Here is a 21,314-nt window from a genome sequence, read left to right as displayed (position 1 = left end):
AACATTCTTCTAGGGTGCATCACAACCTGGTATGGAAGTTGTCCTGTCCAAGACCGGAAGAAGCTGCAGAAGATCGTGAACATGGCGCAGCACATCACAAAACCAATCTTCCGTCCGTGGACTCACTTTACACCGCATGCTGTCGGAGCAGTGCAGCCAGGATAATCAAGGGCACGACCCACCCAGCCAACAGACTTTTCATTCCTCTTCCCTCCAGGAGAAGGTTCAGGAGCTTGAAGACTCGTACTGCCAGATTTGGGAACAGCTTCTTTCCAACTGTGATAAGACTGCTGAACGGATCTCCAAATATCCGGACCTGCCTCTCGGTTTTTTTGCACTACCTTACTTCCCATTTTTCTATTTTCTATTTATGATTTATAATTTAAATTTTTAATATTTACTAATTTTTAACTATTTTAATATTTTTAATATTTAATATTTGTAATCCAGGAAGTGTGAAGCACAGAATCAAATATCGCTGTGATGATTGTACATTCTAGTACCAATTGTTTGGCAACAATAAAGTATAAATAGATTTAAGTTTATTCCCCTTCATATGCAATGTACTATTATTTGAGGTATGGCAAAACAGCTCATAATGGTCTATAAACAGAAAACAATGGAAACATGCAACAGCAGCGGTCCCCAACCACCTGGCCGCGGACCAGTACCGGGCCACGAGGAAACGATATGATTTGGCGATATGAGTCAGCTGCACCTTTCCTCATTCTCTGTCACGCACTGTTGAACTTGTACACACGCGAGGTTATTACGCATGCGTCATCCATGTCAGCGCGGGAAGATGATCAACTCCTTGAGCTTGCAGATGACGGCGGGCTGAAAAGTATGTTTGACATAACATCTCTGTTAGCATTCTGGATCAAAGTCAAGGCTAAGTATCCTGAGATAGCCACGAAAGCACTGAAAACGTTGCTTCCATTTCCAACATATCTCTGCGAAGTGGGGTTCTCTGCAATGAATGCAACGAAAACTAAACTGCGGAATAGACTGGACATAAGGAACCCCCTTCAATTATCGCTGTCTCCCATCACCCCTCGATGGGACTGTCTTGTTACAGAGAAACAAGCCCAGGGCTCCCACTGATTCAGCGAAATTGGTGTGTTGCAATGATTTTATATGTTCATACAAGGAAAACATGCACTGTGTGTTTAATATCCAAACGTTACTTAAAATGTTATGATGCTATTGACTTATAAGTGACTTATAATTGACTTATCACTATATTCATGCGAGGAAAATATGTGCTGTTTAATATTAAATTTGTTAGATAAACCCTTTTAGAAACGAAATTGAGTGTATTAGCCACTTATAAGTGACTTATAGTTGACTTATCACCGATATTCCAGTCGTGATTAACACGCCCCCTAGGGTTGCCAACTGTCCCGTATTAGCCGGGACATCCCATATATTGGGCTAAGTTGATTTGTCCCATACGGGACCGCCCTTGTCCCGTATTTTCCCCGTTAAGGTAGAGCGTTCCTATGAAACCTTTCGTGCCGAAATGGCATAAAGCGAAAAAGCAATTACCATTAATTTATATGGGAAAATTGTTTGAGCGTTCCCAGACCCAAAAAATAACCTACCAAATAACACACAAAATCTAAAATAGCACTAACATATAGTAAAAGCAGGAATGATATGATCAATGCATAGCCTATATAATGTATGTACAGTGTAGTTTCACTGAACAGAATCGCCAAAAACGACTTGTAGGAAAAAATCGGCACATACACACACCCATGCAAGGCTTCATGGTCATGGTAGTCTTTCTTGGGGTAAACAAGTGTCCCATACTTGACTGCTACTCTTGTTCGTGGCAACCCTACCATCACACCCTCCCCACCGGTCCGCAAGAATATTGCCAATATGAAACCAGTCCACCGTGCAAAAAAGGTTGGGTAACCCCGCTCAATAGGTCAGACAACCCAAGAAAATTAAAGCTTTAAAATTTAAGTCCAAGCTCTGTTTCCTCTATTGGCACATTTTTCCTGACCGACATGTTTTTCTTTTTATTTCACATATCCAGTATTGCAGCCTCTTTTGTCATTTATCAAGGTTTATATTACCACATCCTTTTAGAGTCCTATAAACATCAATTATATCACCTCCCAAGTTGATCTTCTCTCAGTGACATCATGCACAATTGTTCATATAATTGCTCTGCATAATTTAATCACTCAGTCATTGCCATTCATCTCTTCTTTCTTGCTTCAATTGCTCCAATATCCTTTTTGTATTATGTTGGCCGAACACTGCATACATTCTTCAATGCATACACAGTATCACATGATCAAAAAATCCTTTTACAAGTCCACAAAACTAAATTTTAAATACAAAGGTTTAGTATCTTTGATGGAAATCCATTGTTTCCAATACACAATTACAAATATGACGACGCTACAACATCCAAACACTGACAATGAATATTCAGGTGCCACTACCAATCCAAAATTCTACTACTTTAAGGTGATCATCTGATTGACTCAATACAGAGCTGGTACTGACACCAAGAAATTTGCTGTTAACATTTTTAACAAGTATTAATTTTTCACAACTTTCCTAATTTACCAGAAAACAATGCAGTAGTCCATGTGCAAATTATGATAAACCACAGTTGTCATGGGTTTACAGATTTCTGACACTTAATTCTAACTGGGGTGTAAGAACAACAATATATGGGATTAAATGGGGAGCGTGGGTACAATTTTCCTATTTAAGTTCAGCCCTGACGAAACTGCAGCTTATAGAGAATCTTTCTGATTTATCTGTCCGAGTTAAGTCCTTTTATTCTGGGGGGAAAAAGGACTTAAAATTTCCAAGTGCTTTTCACACCTTTGCAACACTCCAAAATAGTTTGATACGAAGAAAGTACTTCAGCACTGTGATCACTTTAATAAAGCCGAAAGCATGGCCTCAAATTTAGTCATAGCAAAGTCTCACAATAGCAATTTGACTGTAACCAGCCTTTTTTTTAATATACAAGATGGATTCAGATATGTAACTCAGTCAGTACAGCTATACAATGCAGACAGCTATACTGTTGTTTTTAAAATTATGCCACAATAACTACCTTGGAGAACAGACAGGTCTTGACTTAACACGCAACTTAAAGTTGATACTTCCAACTGTACAAAACTCTTTCAGAACTCCACCACAGTGTTAACCACACTTTTGTCCATAGATCTTGAATGGGACTTGAACACTATACTTCTTGAGTCACAAGTGAGAATGCAACCCATTAGGCTGTGGCTGAAACTCTCATTATATTACAGTGAAAATCAGAAATTTCAATTACAAATCAGTAACTGGGTGTGAAATATTGTAAAATGATGGTAGTTGTTCTTTGAAAACAGAAAATTGTATTAATGACAACCAGAGATTGAGTTTTGTTCAACATTGGATAGAAAACTCTGAGAGAGAGTCAGTTTCATTCCCTCTCCAGGAATAAAATACAAGTTACAAGTGCCTTTTTCATAGACAAATTTATGCTTGCATAAACATTGTCTAAAATTTTCCCCGAAATATTTATAGGTTGCCCCTCATGCCACGAGTCCTGATGTCAGTATAACTTGAACAAAAGTCTCTATTCCAGGATACCCACACATCCTATAGCTTTCCGAGAAAAGGAAATGAGCTCACTTGTCTATTCATATTCTTTCAAGACTTGACTTACCCACAACAGGTATCTCAAATCACTGGAGCTGAACCACAAACAACGCTTCCCCAAAAACTGGCAAGTTAGACAAACCAACATCAGCATTCTCCCCCACCCCACAGCTATCATCTTTAGCACCAAGGCTTTATTTCACTAAGCCAGCAGTGGAGCGGGGGAGGGGGGGGGCAAATCATTTACATGCCCTACACCAGATTTTTTAAACATACTGCTCCAAATTGCCATGGCAAGAGATTACTTGAGAGAAAAATATTCTCAACTGCTTTCTCACTTAACTTTGGATGATATTCACAACAGGCCTAGAAAAATTAACAATTTATTTATTAAAACTCACTGGTTGAATTGAGAAGTCAATTACAACAGTATTGGGCAGGAACTAGGGAGAGTAAGTTGGGAACAGCAGTTGTTGGGCAAGTCCACATCTGAAGTGGAAGCCCTGTGAAAGAAGGCCTGTGAGAAAGAAAGACAAGGATGGGTAGATTCATGAATTTTGGATAACAAGACAGATTGCAAATTTAGTGAAAAAGTAAAGAAGGCATGATAAGGTTTAGGAGGCTGAATTTGGACAGGCCCTTGGAGGAATATAAAGGAAGGAAGAAAGAACATAAACAGGGAATCAGGAGGATAAAACAGGTCCATGAATATCTTATGGTGAATAGGATTAAAGTAAAGCCCAAGGCATTTGAAACACACATTAAAAATAAAACAAACGGATAGGAACCTTTAAGGACAAAGAAGGGAATTTATGTCTTGAGCCAGAGCAAGTGGCAATTACATCACTATTTGTCAAGGAGAAGTACATGAAGGACATAGTGAAGATGGCATGCTAAATTCTCTGACACATTCTTAACATGAAGGAGGGGCTCTTGAAAAGTATTAAGGTGCACAAGTCCCTAGAGCCTGATCCAACCCAGATTACAAAGAGAGGCAACCGAGAAGATTGCTGGGGCTACCAGATATTTGCATTTTCTTTAGTCACAGGTAAAGTCCCAGAGGCTAGAGAACAGCCAATGCTGTTCCTCTGCAGAAGAAAAACAATAGAGACAAACCAGGAAATTATAGGGTGGGACATTACTATAGAGTGGGTGGGTGGGTCATTACTAGAGAAATTTCTTAGATATTAGATCTAATTGCATTTGGAAAATCTGGGTCTCATTAGAGATAATCAGCATAGCTTTTTGCAGAGCTGAGGCTTTTGAGGTGTTGAAGATGCTGATGAAGGTAGGGCACTGGATGTATACATGGACTTCAGTAAAGCTTCGACAAGGTCCCTTACTCTATACTGATGTGGAAGATGGGACATAGGATCCATGGAAACTTGGCAGATTAGATTCAAAAATGGCTTAACCATAGAAGACAAAGGGTAGAAGGAGCATTATTCTGACTGAAGATCTATGACTAGTGGTGATCAGTTCTGAGGACCTGTTGTGACAAAAATGTAGGTAGGCCTGTAAGTCTACAGCCCTCTGAAAGTGGCAACACAAGCAGAAGAGGCTGGTAAAGAAGGCTCATGGTATACATGTTTTTACGTTGGTCAGGGCGTTGAGTTTAAAAGTCAGAATATCATGATGCAATCTTATAAAACTTTGGTTAAGATACATATGGAGTACTGTGTGCAGCTCTGATCACTGCTTTACAGGAAGAATGTGGAAGTTTACAGGACAGTTCCAAAAAAAAGTTCACCAGGATGCTGCCTGGATTGGAAAGTATAAGCTATAAGGGAAGGTTGGACAAACTTCAGTTGTTTTCTCTGGAACACTGGAGGGTCAAAGACAACTTAATGTGAGTATACAAAACTATGAGAGGCATAGATAATGTAGATTAGAGTTCCCGCCCCCCCCCCCCCACGGGCAGAAATATCAAATAATTGAGGGCATATCTGTAAGATGCGGATGGAAAGTTTAAAGGAGATGAACAGGGCGGTTTTGATTTACACGGATAATTGCCTGGAATACACAAGGGAAAGTGAAGGAATCAGATATAATCGCAATGTTCATCAGACATTTAGAGGCGCACATGAGCACACAGAGAATTGAGGGGGGGATAGGTTTGTACTGGCTTCATGGTTGGCAGACATTGTAGATGAAAGGGTCTATTTCTATGTTGTATTTTTCTATGTTCTATATAAACTACATGTAAGAATCTTATGATGCATTTTCTACTGCCTTTGTCAGCACACAAATATAAGAATACTAAACCAATTTCAAAACAGGAAATCCCCAACTGTATGGAAAATGAATCTCTCCATTCAAAAGAATTTTTAAGGGACACTCTCCTGAAATCATATGACAGGTCTAATATATGAATAGATCTTCAAGCTTCTAGGGGCAAACAGCTCACCCCTACCATAGTATGTAATTATAATGGCGCAATTGACACACATTTGCAAAATTAATGGAAACAGAAATGTAACATAAAGGGGCCATAAATGAAGAGTAATTACTCTCAATTACATACAGTACTCAATGACTAAGTAACTTTTTCAACATCATTTTGATGTTTTCAACTCACTGACACAAAGGTGATGTAGTTTTAAAACTGATCTATTTAGCAGATCAGTGTTCAACATCATTTGATAAATCAGATATTGAAAAAATTGTTTCCAGTGGCAAGAGGGTTAGTAAAAGATAAATTACTGCTATTACACAAAAAAAATGACAGTAGAACTTTCTTTTGCTCACACACTGAAGTTTTGCATCTAGATTAATTTGGATGCATGAACTTTAAAACTGGTAGAAACAAATACACTGTACACCTGTGAGAAAAGACTGAATGGATTGTTGTTCTTTATAGGAACAGCCAAATAGTCTGCTGATGAAGTCTCATCCCATGATGCAAGATGAACACCTCTGTAGGTGTTCCCCATGGACGTGTGTGTGGGGTGTGCGTGCATGTGGGGGGGGGGGTATGTTCCTGTAAAACACACCATATCATGATTTTTCAGAACACGGAACCACATTATCCACATGTGGGTCATGAGCAAAAAATTACACTGATTTAATAAAATGTTTCACATAAATTCTGTGAGACCATGAGAGCAAATTGTATTCTCCATCTCTAATTTTTAGGCAGTGATTTGTAAATTTGATAAGGGCAGATTTCCATCAGCCTTAGCTTAGGGATCACCTACATTCTTTATGAAGTAATAAAACGGCTTCTTTTATATTTTACGTAATAAAGGATCCCACATTCTTCAGAGTAACTTTAAACAGTACACTCAATAACATGAAAAGCATTATTACGAATCACTTACAGGCAAACTTGATGGTCTCTCTTGCTGTAACAAATTCAAATCTTCATGGTTGGGCTTGTTAGATGTCAATGGTGGTGCAGTGCGAGTTCCATAGCCTTCCTGAGTTATATCCTGTGAAAACAAAATTCATTTATAAATTTCTATATCTCTATGCATGTGTATCATGAGAAGTTATCATGGCAAAGGACTAGCAATGTGATGAGATAACCAGCAGAGGGAAACAATTCAATTCTGAAAGGTCATAAAAACAGACAAGTGATCATCTTAAACTGCTAGACAACGTTTCCCTGGCACAATAACCTCCCACACTGCACAGCACAGCAGGTTGCAAGGGATTAAGAAGGATGTTTAAACCAACAGATGTCTGAAGCTTTCTTTGAAAGTTCCTCACTCCACTACATCAGGAACCAAAGTTAGACAGCTTTACAATGGACAAACAAAATGAGCAAGCAATGACTTTGCATCTCATTTGTCTTTTCTCCCCCCATTTGAGACTAACATTTACACGAGACTGGAAAACAGAACAATGTACACACATAAAAGTAGCAAAGTAAATATGGTAATGCAAAATATTTATGTTCCCAATTCAAAGGTGTTTATATGCCCCCAGAATATACTTCAAAAATAAGTCATTGTGGTTTCAAAGTTAATGTGGGGAAAGACAAATACCAAATGTAAAATAATCCAATTTACAAACCTGCTGTTTTTAAATTGTGTTTTCTCACTCATGGTAAGATAAAACTACAGGTATTTTTGCTACAGTAAAAACTTCAAATTTCATTCAGGCATCAACCTACTTCCTAAACGTTGTTTGTACTGGTACTGTCCTGCAAATGGAACTTGTTGTCTCACTCTTCAACATAAAAAAATCTTTAGAAGTTCCAGCTAATAACAGCAGATGCAATTATGGCTTCACCTAATTAAAATTCGAAGCATAAGAAACAAAGACAGAAGAAAACAAGTTAAATTGTTATCAAAATGTACAAGAAATAAAAAGGAAAAAATGTTCAACAAATAATAAGAATTTATAATATGCAATAAGACATTAAAGATTTAAATGGACTCTAAATGCACATTAATGGAGACCTGACACAGCTAAATACCAACTTGAACTTCACATACTGAGATTAAGTTTGTGTGAATTGTTCAAATACAGCTATTTTTTGAAATTTAAGGAGCAGAGACCCAGTGTCAATTCTAAGTGCACTGTAAAGGAGTTAGATGGCCTCTATTTTGAGTACTTCATCCAGCAGATATTTGCAACTCGCTTGCCTCTCTGCAGTGCCATAAACTGTTTCCACCTCAGTTTCCGTATTCAAATCACTGTTAATGTCCCATCCTGATCACGACTCACGATGAATATTGAGACCCGCACAAAAGATCTCACTAAAAGCAGGGTGGAGCCTACTTAAAACTCAAAAACCGTACAATATGGATATGGCCATGAACCCATTAATTCCAGAATCATTGTTGAGTTTGCTATTACTGATTTACAGCTAATTCTCAGATTAAAGCATAAATGTCTGTTATAGAATAGGAGTAACAAGAGAAATAAATCATAATAAGCAAACAAGACCATACAATTGCACAATTATGTATTGAAATTTTGAAGACTGGGCCTTCTGAATGCTAGTTGAATTATAGCCATATTGCAAGCCTTCCACACTATTCACTCATCCAAGTCCTGAATCCCGATGAAGGTCTCATGCTGAAACGTCAACTGTCTTCAGTTAACTTTGAAGTTACTAACTTCAAACTTTCTGCATAATCACTCAAAGTGCTGAACTGCACATGGATGTAACGAGAGCCATATAACTCATCTCCTTCTACGTAAGGCCACAGACTTATCAATCACCCATGCTGTAGACACTTTCTGGAGGTCCAAGATCCGTATGCTCCATGACCACTGGATTAAGTGTGTAAATGTAGGAGCAGACTATGTTGAAAAATAAATGTGCTAGGTTTTCTAAAATTGAATCCTTCTCCCTTAGGCCACGAACTTATTATACACCCCTCGTATTTTGTGTCAATGATCTTGAATCATAAAATACAGAATGACTTGCTCAGTATTTCCAACGTTTTCTGTTTTTACTTTATCCTTTGATTGAATGGGCATAGTACAGATAGAAAGCCTTAATCTTATTCACTCATTTCACAATTTAATCTGCCATTCAGCAATTTTTTCAAAATTGCAGCACCTCACATTATCTCTTGTCAAATTAAGTTTCAATTATGCCCAATCTACAATGTGTGTATTTTGCCAGACATTCTAAGTACTAACCATACCCTGTGATTTTATTCCATGAATTTTAAGATTATGCTTCCCTTATCAAAGCCAATTTTTGTAAAGGATGACAGGCAGTAGCCCCAGTACTTTTTGTCACATTTGCAACAACATTGGTATCCCACACAGGGCTGACTCATTGTAGGTCTCTATTCTCCAGTCCAAACATTCGCAAATACAAAGCTCATCCCCGCCCCAAACTTTAAAAAAAGACATATGCTCAGTCTGAGTGCTGGGAATTTGGTATGAACTGCTGCTCTCTACTAGCATTCACTTTGCAATGAATCACACTGCATCTCTTGAGAGGACTGGTGTTGGAAAGGCTGCTGTTCAGCAATGCAATGTTTGGTTCAGTAATGGTCAATTTAGACTGTTGCTGGGGACAGATAGCATCTGCCCCATGCAGAATCAGAAAGAGTATAGCAACGGAAACAGGTCCTTCGGCCCAACCTGCCCATGCAGACCAAGGTGCTTCCGTGTGCTAGTCCCATTTACTTGCAATAGCCCCATATCCCTCTAAACCTTTCCTATTCCTGAACCTGTACAAATGTGTTAACAGATGAATGCTGGACCATCTAACCTTTTAAAACACACACAAACAGACGATTCAGACCATTGTGCTTTTTTTTCGCACTGAGGTTCGGTTGCCATTTTTAGTTCAGCAATTATTTCTCTCACCCTTATCCAACTTGTGTTAGTTTTCATCTTGAATTCTCATGCTCTGCATAGCTTATAAGCTTCCCTGAAAAATACTGAGGCCTATCAACCATTTAATGGGCCAACTTCATAGTACTGGCCACAGGGGCCACTATTTGAAAACAGTTGAAATTTGTTTGAATAATTTAAAGTAATAAATGTAATTTAATTAGAACATAAACAGTAAAATAGTTTCAGTTCGAAAAAATACTTAGCAAAGTTTACCTTGTGGATGGAGGTCAATAAACCATTCAAATGAAAAGAGTTGTGCACAACAGGCCGGCTATGGCTGAAATAAAACCAAGGGGCCAGAGACAAAGCGTACACAATCTTCAAAATGACCCTAGACTCCATGGCAATGTGTCAGCATCAGGCCTTCAGTGTACATCACTCTTTCATGCAGAGCACAATCACAGCAGTCTGGATAATCCATGCAATGCTGGTCATCAACACTACTACAGATCCACCAGTCAGAAGTCAGTGCAACCAAACCCAATATTCCTGCTACTTTAGTGTCAATATCATCCTAGGGTTCACACGGTATTGAAAGGAAAGGGCAGGCAGGCAGAGGGAGTGGGGTGACTCTACTGGTAAAAAATGAAAGAGGTGACATAGGATCAGAAGATGTAGAATCCTTGTGGGTAGGGCTGAGAAAATGCACGGGTAAAAGACCCTGGTGGGAGTTACATACAGGCCTCCAAACAGTAGCCAGATTACAAAGGGAGATACAAAATACATGTAAAAAGGGTACTGTTGCGATAATCAAGGGGAATTTCAATATGCAGGTAGATTGGGAAAATCTAGTTGGTGCTGCATCCCATGAGAGGAAATTTGCAGAATGCCTACGAGATGGCTTTTAGAGTAGCTTGTGGTTGAACCCACGAAGGGAAGGGCAGTTCTCGACTGGGTGTTATGTAATGACCTAGACTTGATTAGGAAGCTTAAAGATAAAGAAACCTGAGAATTCACCCTGCAATGAGAGAGCGAGAGAGAGAGCGAGAGAGCGAGAGAGAGAGAGAGAGCGAGAGAGCGAGAGAGCGAGAGAGAGAGAGAGAGAGAGAGAGAGAGAAGAGAGGAGCTATAATTCAGGGAAGTGCATGGTCATGCACTTTGGCAGAAGGAATAAAAGTGTGGATTATTTGCTATAATGGGGAGAAAATTCAAAAATGAGAGATGCAGAGGAATCCTCCTGCAAGATTCCCTAAAGGTTGACTTACAGGTGGAGTCGGTGGTGAGGAAGGCAAATGCAACGTTAGCATTAATTTCAAGAGGACTAGAACACAAAAGCAAGGATGTAATGCTGAGGCTTTCTAAGGCATTAGTCAGGCTGCTCTTGGAATATTGTGAACAGTTTTGGGTCCCTTATCTAAGAAAAGATGTGCTGGCAGGGATGAAAGGTTTAACACATGAGGAGTGTTTGATAGCTTTGGGCCTGTTCTCACTGGAGTTCAGAAGAATGAGGGGGACTCTCACTCAGCAACCTATCAAATATTGAAAAGTGTGGATAAAATGGATGTGGACAGGATGCTTCCTACAGTGGAGAGCAGGACCAGAGGGCAGAGCCTCAGTATTGAAGGGCGTCCATTCAGAACACAGGTGAAGAAAAATTTCTTTAGCCACAGGGTGGTGAATCTGTGGAATTCAATTGCCACAGACAGCTGTGCAGGCTAAGCCATTGACTATATTTAAGCCAAAGGCTGATAGATACTTGATTAATAGGGTGTCAAAGTTTAAGGGAAGAAGACAGGAGAACATGGTTGAGGGGGATAATAAATTATCCATGATCGAATGGCAGAGACTCGATGGGTCTAATGGCCCAATTCAGATCCTACGTCTCATGCATCCTGAATTGTTTGCACAAATACTTAACACCTCTCCATCCTAATTTATCTTCTGTATTTTATGCACAGGAACGGAGAATGTGGCAATGTGTACAAAGTAGTTACTTATCCAGTATTATGTTATTCTATTAACTTCCAACAAAATAAGCCGGGGGGGGCGGGGAATCACAATGAAGAACCATCTGGGGGGCGGGGGGGGCGGGTTCAGAAGGTGTGGCTAGAGATATAAACATATAAAAAGGTTATCACAAAATTGAAGACAAGAGTTTGAGCTCCTTGTACTGGTTCAAAGTGAAGTTAATCATAGGTTTAAGAAGAAGTTGTCAATAAATTAATAGCCTTCTATTTACACTCCAAAAGAATTCCTTTAACTCACTTCATTGCACAAGCATAGCCATTCCAACCTTAACTGTCTGGCGCTGTATATGAACTATGCTGTACACACGTTTGGAGGCTGAGTCAGTGAAGCTCAAGAGGATGGGCTTTACCTTCAAAACAAAATATTTCCACCTTAGGCTGTCTCTTACACAACAATGGATGTTTCTATGTCCTTCTCGTAGAAATGCAACATCCCCACTGACTCCAGGGGTACCTGGCCCCTCCTGTTCAAAGTAAAGAAATGGCACTGAGAACATTGGGAGTGCAAACAGTGGAAAAAGCACACCACCTCCCAAGTGTTATACAGCAAAGAAGCAGGTCACTCAGAATAACCAAGCTGCCCAATTGATTTGCCTGTCCTTGGTCTCTACTTCTAAAAGCCTTCTATCCATGCCATAACTAAATGCCTCTACAATCTCCTCTGGAAGCTTATTCCATTTCTGCACCTCCATGTGTGAAAAACTTGTCCCTTAAAGTTATCCTTCTCTTAAATTACTTTATTGATCTCCCTCTGCTCGGGTTCTCACTAATTTTCAGAATTCCAAACCATTTAAACTTCAACGTGGAACTAGACAAGGTTGTCCCCTGAGCCCTTTGCTCTTTGATCTGGCTTTAAAACCCTTAGCCATTGCTTTTTGAGAATCTAATGATACTACTACCCTCAAAGTTTCACTCTATGCTGATGACCTATTGCTTTTTATTTCTAATGTCGAGACTTCGTTACCTCCTGTGCTTTCTTTGCTCTGTATTAGTCAGTTTTCAGGATATAAACTGAAACATAATGTAAACTGAAATATAAACTGAACTTTTTCCTTTGAATAATTTGGTATCAATCAATACTAACCTTCCTTTTAAAATTGTAAGAAATCAATTTACCTATTTGGATGTAACAATTATTAAGAATTATAAACACCTACTTCAAGAAAATTTTCTTACCCTACTGAATTGTGTTAAAAGGGCACTATCAAACTGGTCGCTCCTTTTGTTATCGTTGGTTGGCCGAATTAATTCTATTAAAATGACTATCTTACCTAAATTTATACACCTTTTCCAGGCCTTACTCGTTTTCATTCCTAAATCTTTTTTTGATTCTCTTGATTCTATTCTTATATATGGAAAAATAAACATTCTCGATTAAATAAAGTTCATCTTCAAAAAGCTAAAAAGAATGGAGGTTTAGCTTTACCCAATTTTAGGTTTTATTACTGGGCAGTCAATATACGAAACCTTACGTTTTGGTCATATATTAACCATGAGGACTGTCCGGTATGGGTCTCTTTAGAAACTAACTCTGTTAATAAATTTTCTATCATTTCTCTTCTTGAATCTTCACTTCCTTTATCTTTAAGTAAACTACCTGACAATTTGGTAGTTAAACATACTTTGAGGCTCTGGGTACAATTTAGAAAATATTTTGCTTTATTGAGATTTTCTCTTTCTAGTCCCACTTTTTCTAATGATTTCTTTTAAACCTTCTATGACTGATCCAGTCTTTAAAGAATGGGATAGATTGGGTATTAAATGCTTCCAGGATTTGTTTATTGGAGGAAGTCTCTTTTCGTTTGAGCAATTGTCAGCTAAGTACAGCTTACCAAAAACCCACATTTTTTGATATCTACAAATTAGAGACTTTCTGCGATCTCAATTATATACATTTCCTAAAAGTCCCGATGAGAAATTATTAGATGTAATTTTTAATTTGAAACCATTTCATAATGGTTCAATATGTAATATTTACGCTATGTTGCTGGGAATGAGAAATGCTCCTTTAGACAAAATTAAAAATCTCTGCGAACAAGATCTACAGACTTCAGTTTCTGAGGAAACTTGGAATGAAATTTTTAAAATTGGTTAACACTTCATTATTATGTGCCCGCCACTCCCTCTTACAATTTAAAGTGGTCCATAGGGCCCACATGACCAAGGATAAGCTATCTCGTTTTTATTTGATATATCTCCCTTTTGTGATGGATGTAATAATGGAGAAGCTTCACTAATTCATATGTTTTGGACACGTCCGAGTCATGGGAAATACTGGAAGGAAGTATTTCAAACTTTCTCTGTACTTTTCAAAGTAAATTTTAAGCCTAACCCTTCGACTGCTTTATTCCGTATTGTTGGAGAAACAGATATTATTTTGGAGACATCTGATTGCACATCTTGGCTTTTATTTCTCTTATAGCTAGGAGGACGCTCCTGCTTAAATGGAAGGATGTTGATCCGCCTAATCACGCTCAATGGTTACATGATGTTATGTCAGGTTTAAATTCAGAAAAGATCTGTTGTTCAATTTCTGAATCTAGCCAAGACTTTCACACATTGTGGGGACCATTTTTGAACTATTTTCAAAATCTTTGATTTGTTGTTAAAGAACAGATGTTGGCTAATAACATATTTCATGTTATCATATAACATATATGATAAGGATTTTTTTTCCATTTTTCTTTCTTTACCAAGCAGCTTCGATCTTGGTAGTGGGTTTAGATTTTTTTGTATAATAATAAAATTATCATATTTCAATATTATAATTTAATTTAATTTACATGAATATCCACTAATGAGGTTGCAAATGTGATTCAAATATGTATTGGCATTGTTTTACCTTTTTTTGGACATATATACTTCTTATACTGTATTCTTCTATGTAGAAATTAATAATAAAAAAATTGAAAGAAATCGATCCCTCTCACTTTGAACCTCTGCCCTCTAGTTATGGACTCCCTTACCCTGCGGAAAAGACTAGATGTTTATCTTATCTATGCCCCTCATGATTTTATAAAGCTCCATAACATCAAAAACCCTCAACCTGTTAAGTTCCTGGGATAAGAAGTCCAAGACAATCCAGCCTTTACTCCTGGTACATTCTTATAAATCTTTCCTGCACCATTTCCAGTTTAAGTGTAGCCAGAAATGTAGGTAAGAAAAATGTGGACTTCACAATATCTTGGACAACTGTAACATTACATCCCAACTCCTGTATTCAGTATCCTCACAGATGAAAGTATGCCAAATGCCTTCTTTACCACCCTGTCTGTGTTGCCACATTCAAGGAACCACGTACCTATACCCTATAACTGTCTGATTTACAACATTCCTCAGGACTCTACCATTTTCAAGTTCTTGACCTTAATATTCTTACCAAAACATGTCATTTTTATGTGATTTAAAGTCCACTCTTGTTCTTAGCTCATTGTTGTTTCTCAATTCATTCCTTAGCTCACTGGCCCAGTTTATCAAGATCCCATAGTAATTTTAGATACCATTCTTCACTGTCTACAATATTACTATTTTTAATGTCATCCACAAATGTACAAACCATGCCATGTCCCTTCCCATCAAAATCATTAAAATAAATGAATTGTGTACCTAACACCAATGCCTGGGCACACTGCTGGTGACAAGCCTCTCGTCTGACAAAATAACCCATCAGCAAAGTCGGTCTCCTATCATAAAGCCAGTTTTATATTCAAATGTCTAGCTTACTCTTATTCCACGTGAACTAACTTTCCAGACCCTGCTGCCCATCTTCCAGGTCACCTCTTCAAAACAACTCAATCAAATCCAAGAGGCACAATTTCCCATGCACAGGGTCATGCTGACTATTCCCAATCACTGCTTGCATTTACCCACTTACCTGCCTGAGTTCTGCAAAATCAACCTTGAAACCCACAGAACTGAAGTGAAAGCAAACCTCAAACTCAAGGCATTCTACATAATAGGCTTCAAGCAAACACCATCATTGGTGAAATCTGAGGGTCACCATTTACTAAAGATTTTATTGTACAAGCCGCATAAAATCCTTAAGTACAAAGGAAGGTCACATTCTAAGTATTCTGCAGTAAGTGCATCTCCTTCTGAATCTCTAGTCTTTCATCCATCTGCAGAATATGTCAGGAATGTGATGAAAAACACACCACTTGTCAGAACGAGTACAGCAGTCAAGAAGCTTGACAACAAAGTACAATTCAGCTCACTTGATTGCTTACCATCCATCCACCACCATAACATTACCAAAGTCCATTAAAAGCACACTGTGACTGTAGTGTATACTACCTACAAAATGCACTACAGGAGTCAATCAAGTCGTTCTCTAAAGAACTTCTCTAATCCATGGCTAATACCATCAAAAGGGACCAGAGCAGCAGGCACAGAAGGACACTGCCACTGCCACATTCTCCCACAGACCAACCAAACATGGAAATGTACACCTAACCCTTTCAACACCATTTGATCAAATCCTAAAACTGCACTACAAAACTGCCATCAAAATAAATCGCCATCAACTCTTCGAATAAAATAAATCTTAGTCTTGTCAAGGAGAAACACATCTTGCAAATAACAAAAGTATACAGATTACAAAACACAATTCAATGCTTTGAGATAACGTTCAATGGCAATCCAGAGTTGCTTATCAATAGCCTCATTGCCTTTCAACTTGAAACATAACTACCAAATTCTAAATATATATTTTTGATAAATATATATTATCAAAGCAGAGAGTATAGACAATTGATAAACTTCTTCATGAAAACTAGCTAGTAGAAATCCACTATGTAACAACTGAGACCCTGGATCCACAGGAGACCTTAACTAAGGAAGAGCTGAGGAGTTGGCAACAGTTATGCACTCTTCATTAAAATCAACAAAACGATGGTCACAGTAAAAATATGACATGATTATGAGTCTTCACCCTGATTGTACAAATACATGAAATATTAACACTTGGAACTGCTACTGACTAGCTCAAAATAGACATCTGAAATTGAATACCAAATAAAAGGAAAGTTTGCAGATAATGATAATCACCAGGGAGGACTCCTTCAGCAGACCCAAAGTAAAATATACAAATTACAAAAAACAAAAGTAGTAAGTGACAACACACCTTTCAATCAGCTATCTATTGAAAAACTTTGGACATTTGGAATGATTCACCCAGCATAAAGATAGCCAAAACATTCAATAACAGAAATCAGCAGAAAAGACCCTCAACCATCAGATATAAAGAAAATGCACCATCGGATGTGGCATGGAAACAAAAAATAAGAAAAAGAACCATTAATTCTGGAACTATCCAGGCAACAATGTTTGGTACTCGCAAAGTAAAAACCACTGCTATCACACCACATGGTAGAAATCAAAAAATAAGGATCCCTTCCCCTGCTTATTAATCAAGCATCTCTTCTGAAATGCAGTCAAAACAGTCTGAGACTATATGAAGCAAACATGAAGAACAACCACCAAAACAGTTGGGACTACAAAAACTTGAGGAAGTTTAGAGCCCTGTAGAAAATTAAGCGCAGTATGTTGACGCTGCCAGATCCAAAATATTAATGACGTGAAATCGAGAAGCTTGAAGGGCAAATGGAATTGTGTTATATGTGGCTTTTCTGATCCAGTTTTATGGGCAATTTCAGGCCAAGCGACCAACAACAGCTGCAACATAGTAACAGATAAAGATTCTTAAAAGCTGTTATTGTTCACTGTAATTTTCTAATCATCAGTTCAAGGACTTAAACAGCTACCTGATATTTTTTTTAAGTATTTCACCTTATAATATTAAAAAAAAGAATCAGAGAAATACCTTCACTTTGAGCACATGACATATAACCAACTCAACTGAAACCAGGAAACATTTCTAAATTTTATCTTATACATGATAAGAGTAACTCACGAAAAAGAGAACCCAGAATTCTCAAAATGTTACATCACATCTTGATATTTCAATTTTTACAAGACAATATATTTTATCTTTAGATTTCAGCAATCTATTTTCTTAGATATAGAGAAATGTTACCTTCAATGAAACAGTGGCCACTTACAATGAAAACAAATTGATTTTACACCTTAAACTAGTGCCTAATTTTTGCACAACATATTTAATGTCAATGAAAAATATAATGAAATACATGACAGAAAGTTAAAGGCCCTTCTATCTATTTACTAATTAGTAATCATTGGACAATTTCATTCCTCTGTCTTTTAAATACATCTACCATACATCATTCCTATCTTTTCACTCTTTACTGAGGATATCAAATCTACCAGTGGTAAAAGCACACGTGTGTGTGTGTGTGTGTCCCTGTATCTCAGTGTGTCTTGTCTCAGAGTGTCTCAGAGTCCCTGTGTGTCTTGGTATCTCAGCCTTTTAGTGGCAAGGTTGAAAGTGGCAAAGTGAAAAGGTTGTGATTGTGCGGGCAGTGGGAAAAATCATCCCTCTTGAGCTTCCTAATCTCGTCACTTGAGATTCAGTATCATGCAACCCTGCCACTTTGCGGTGGGCCACCTTTCATTAACCAGGTCCAATACTTCCCTTCATTGAGATCTTCCTACACAAAAACACACACCCATTCCCCCGCCCCCACCAAGTTAATTGGAACATCAATTAATCAGGGCAGCCACTTATTTGAGACAACTCTTAAAGAACTCTTAATAGCCAGGATTCCCTTGATTTCTTGATTTATTTGGGATATTATGCCACTTAATTAGGGCAGGAGACAGTCACGTGCACCTGTGTAGTCGTTTGATACTACATCGTGGTAGAGCAAACAGTTGCATCAATTGGTATGCTTGTGTTATGTTATCCATTTGGGCTGATGGATGCCAATTCAAAAAGCAGTGATTTTTGATAATTTAGTTTTCTTTAAAAACTGTGACTTAAAATTTTTTTGAGTTAATTACCACAATAATATTTGACACTAGCCAAAAAAAATTACCCTACTATATCAAATTAAAAGCCATCTGCCTAACACCACACATCGTTAGCTGGCAGAGAAAACTGGAGTGCCAAAATCTACAATTGCGCGCTTGGTACATACACTGTGAGAAGACTGAGTACTATGCGAGGAACACCAGGAAACATCCAAAAACAAAAGTGTGAAGGTAATGATCCAGAAATGAACTTTGAACCTTTGAGATATTAAAGAGGCTCTCAATTTTTCATTGTCACTGGATGAGGAGTGTGTGTCAGTGGACCGATGTTAAAAAATAAGTTGGAAAATCTAGCTTAGAAGTTGGTTCATGAAGATTTTAAAGCAACAGATGGCTGTTAGTCTCAATGCAAAAGAACGAACCACATTAAATTGAAGAAAGCACACAGCAAGAAAGGTAGTGCTGACAGTGTAAGTGCAGAAACACTGAAATCTACAAAACTCCCCGATTTACTTAGAATATTTTGTGCAGATGTTGTCTACAATCCCAATAAAATGGGCCTTTTAATCGTGCAATGCCAGACGGTTCCCTTTGGCAAACATGCAATACTATCACAGGTTGAAAGAAATGGATTGTATAATTGTGTTGTGCTGTTCAAGTATGTCAGAAATTGATTAAAGAAATTGTTGGTTATTGGGAAAAACATAAAACCTCTATGTTTTGGGGGCTAAGAATGGATAGCTTACCAATTGAGTACTATGCCAGCATACATTTGATAAATTCCTCTGTCAGTAGCCATTATAAACTAACAGAGTTTTATAGTACTGCAGTAATATTGGCAGTGTTCTAATTTGTATAGTATTTCATTTAAGTGTACAGTATAATTTATTACTCAGTTAAATAGCAGTTTGTCTTTTTTTTAATATCTTTTTAACGATTTCCATTAAACTTCAGATAATTGGGGCAGCCACTTAACTGGGCCAAAATGTACTGATTCCGATATGCCCCAGTTAACCAGAATCCACTGCATAAATATTGGGCATGATGTCAGAAGTTTAGAAACCATCACAAACACTGACCGGGTCAGTTAGCACCTGTAAAGGGAGAAGCATTTGGGTTAATCACCTTTCTGACGAATAGAAAGGTCTTTGCTGTAAAATATCAATCTTGGGAATGTAGCTAATGGTATTTAATACCTCATACTTTTCTTTTTTTAAAAAAAACAGAATGGGTCCAAAGACAGACCATTATATTTGCACTTAACTATTTCTTCACACTTAGCCAGGGAAAAGTAGTAGGTTGAACAAATGTACCCAATGGTGAATGCAAATCTTGCAGTTGTAGATGTATTTTGTTTAAAACTTCTTATCTTCATTCCAATAATGTTTATTCGAAGACCTGGAATTTTTCCAATGATTCAACAGCTACAATAGTTGGATGCAAGTGAAGTTAGAGATCATTGGCAAAGGAGCACATTGGAAGAGACACTATCTACAGGCCTTCTCCAGTTAACAAACTAGTTCCTTTATATGGGTGTCCAAAGGGTAGATGGGTAGGTAACTGACTGACTTACTTACTTGAGATACAATGCGGAATTGACCCTTACAGCCTTTGAGCTGTGCCACCCAGCAACCCCCAACTTAACCCAGGCCTAATTACAAGACAACACACATTAAAAATTGCTGGTGAACACAGCAGGCCAGGCAGCATCTATAGGAAGAGGTACAGTCGCCGTTTCGGGCCGAGATGTCAACTGTACCTCTTCCTATAGATGCTGCCTGGCCTGCTGCATTCACCAGCAATTTTTATGTGTGTTGCTTGAAATTCCAGCATCTGCAGATTTCCTCATGTTTGCGCTAATTACGGGACAATTTACAATGATTGATCAACCTACTAACTAGTAAGCTTTTGGACTGTGGGAGAAAAATGGAGCACTTGGAGAAAACCCACAAATTCCAGAGGAAGGACATACAGAATCCTTACAGATGACATTGGAAATGAACTCTGTACTCCAATGTCCTGAGCTGTAAAAGCGTCACACTAAGCATTATGCCACCGAGGTACCATACGACTGTATGTCGGAAGATACACAAACATCACTCAATATAGTAAGCATGCCTCCACAGTATTGTAATGAATGCCAGCAAAAATAGACTCAACAAGAAAAAAAAGTTACTAAAGTGGAGAGAGGGGGAAAACTTGCTCTGCCATTTGTCAAAATGAAGATGAATAATCAAGTCATTCGTATGTCAGATGTCCATGTAACGGGGGTTCATAACCCAGAGATGGTCTGCATCAGTTTTCTTTCCCTCTTATTTGTATAACAACATCAAAAACAAGAATCTATCAAAAGCAGCCAACAAATTCATTTTCCTTTCTAGCATCTGCTATCATTGATATAACTAAATTAGCCTGAAAAACTTGGCAATATCGTCAATTAATTACTGAATTACTTCTCCAAATTTCTCTTATGAGTGCACTGAAATCCCTGCCTTGGGTATAAATTGAAATTTTTGATAA

General features: G+C 38.0%; 1 protein-coding gene across 6 annotated transcripts in view; it reads right to left on the bottom strand.

Annotated features, from left to right (window-relative positions):
- Positions 1–21,314, bottom strand: part of arid1b (AT-rich interactive domain 1B) — a 421,995-nt gene that overhangs the window by 256,587 nt on the left and 144,094 nt on the right. For all 6 annotated transcript variants that reach the window (XM_063056016.1, XM_063056019.1, XM_063056018.1 and 3 more), the window contains exon 4: positions 6,948–7,058. In XM_063056016.1, the coding sequence (XP_062912086.1) occupies positions 6,948–7,058 (111 nt within the window). The remainder of the gene's footprint in view (positions 1–6,947; positions 7,059–21,314) is intronic.

The sequence above is a fragment of the Mobula hypostoma genome, chromosome 8, assembly GCF_963921235.1.
Source record: "Mobula hypostoma chromosome 8, sMobHyp1.1, whole genome shotgun sequence".
In the NCBI taxonomy this organism is placed as follows: Eukaryota; Metazoa; Chordata; class Chondrichthyes; order Myliobatiformes; family Myliobatidae; genus Mobula; species Mobula hypostoma.
The sequence above is the reverse complement of the archived record's forward strand: the minus strand, read 5'-3'. Positions and strand labels throughout refer to the sequence as shown.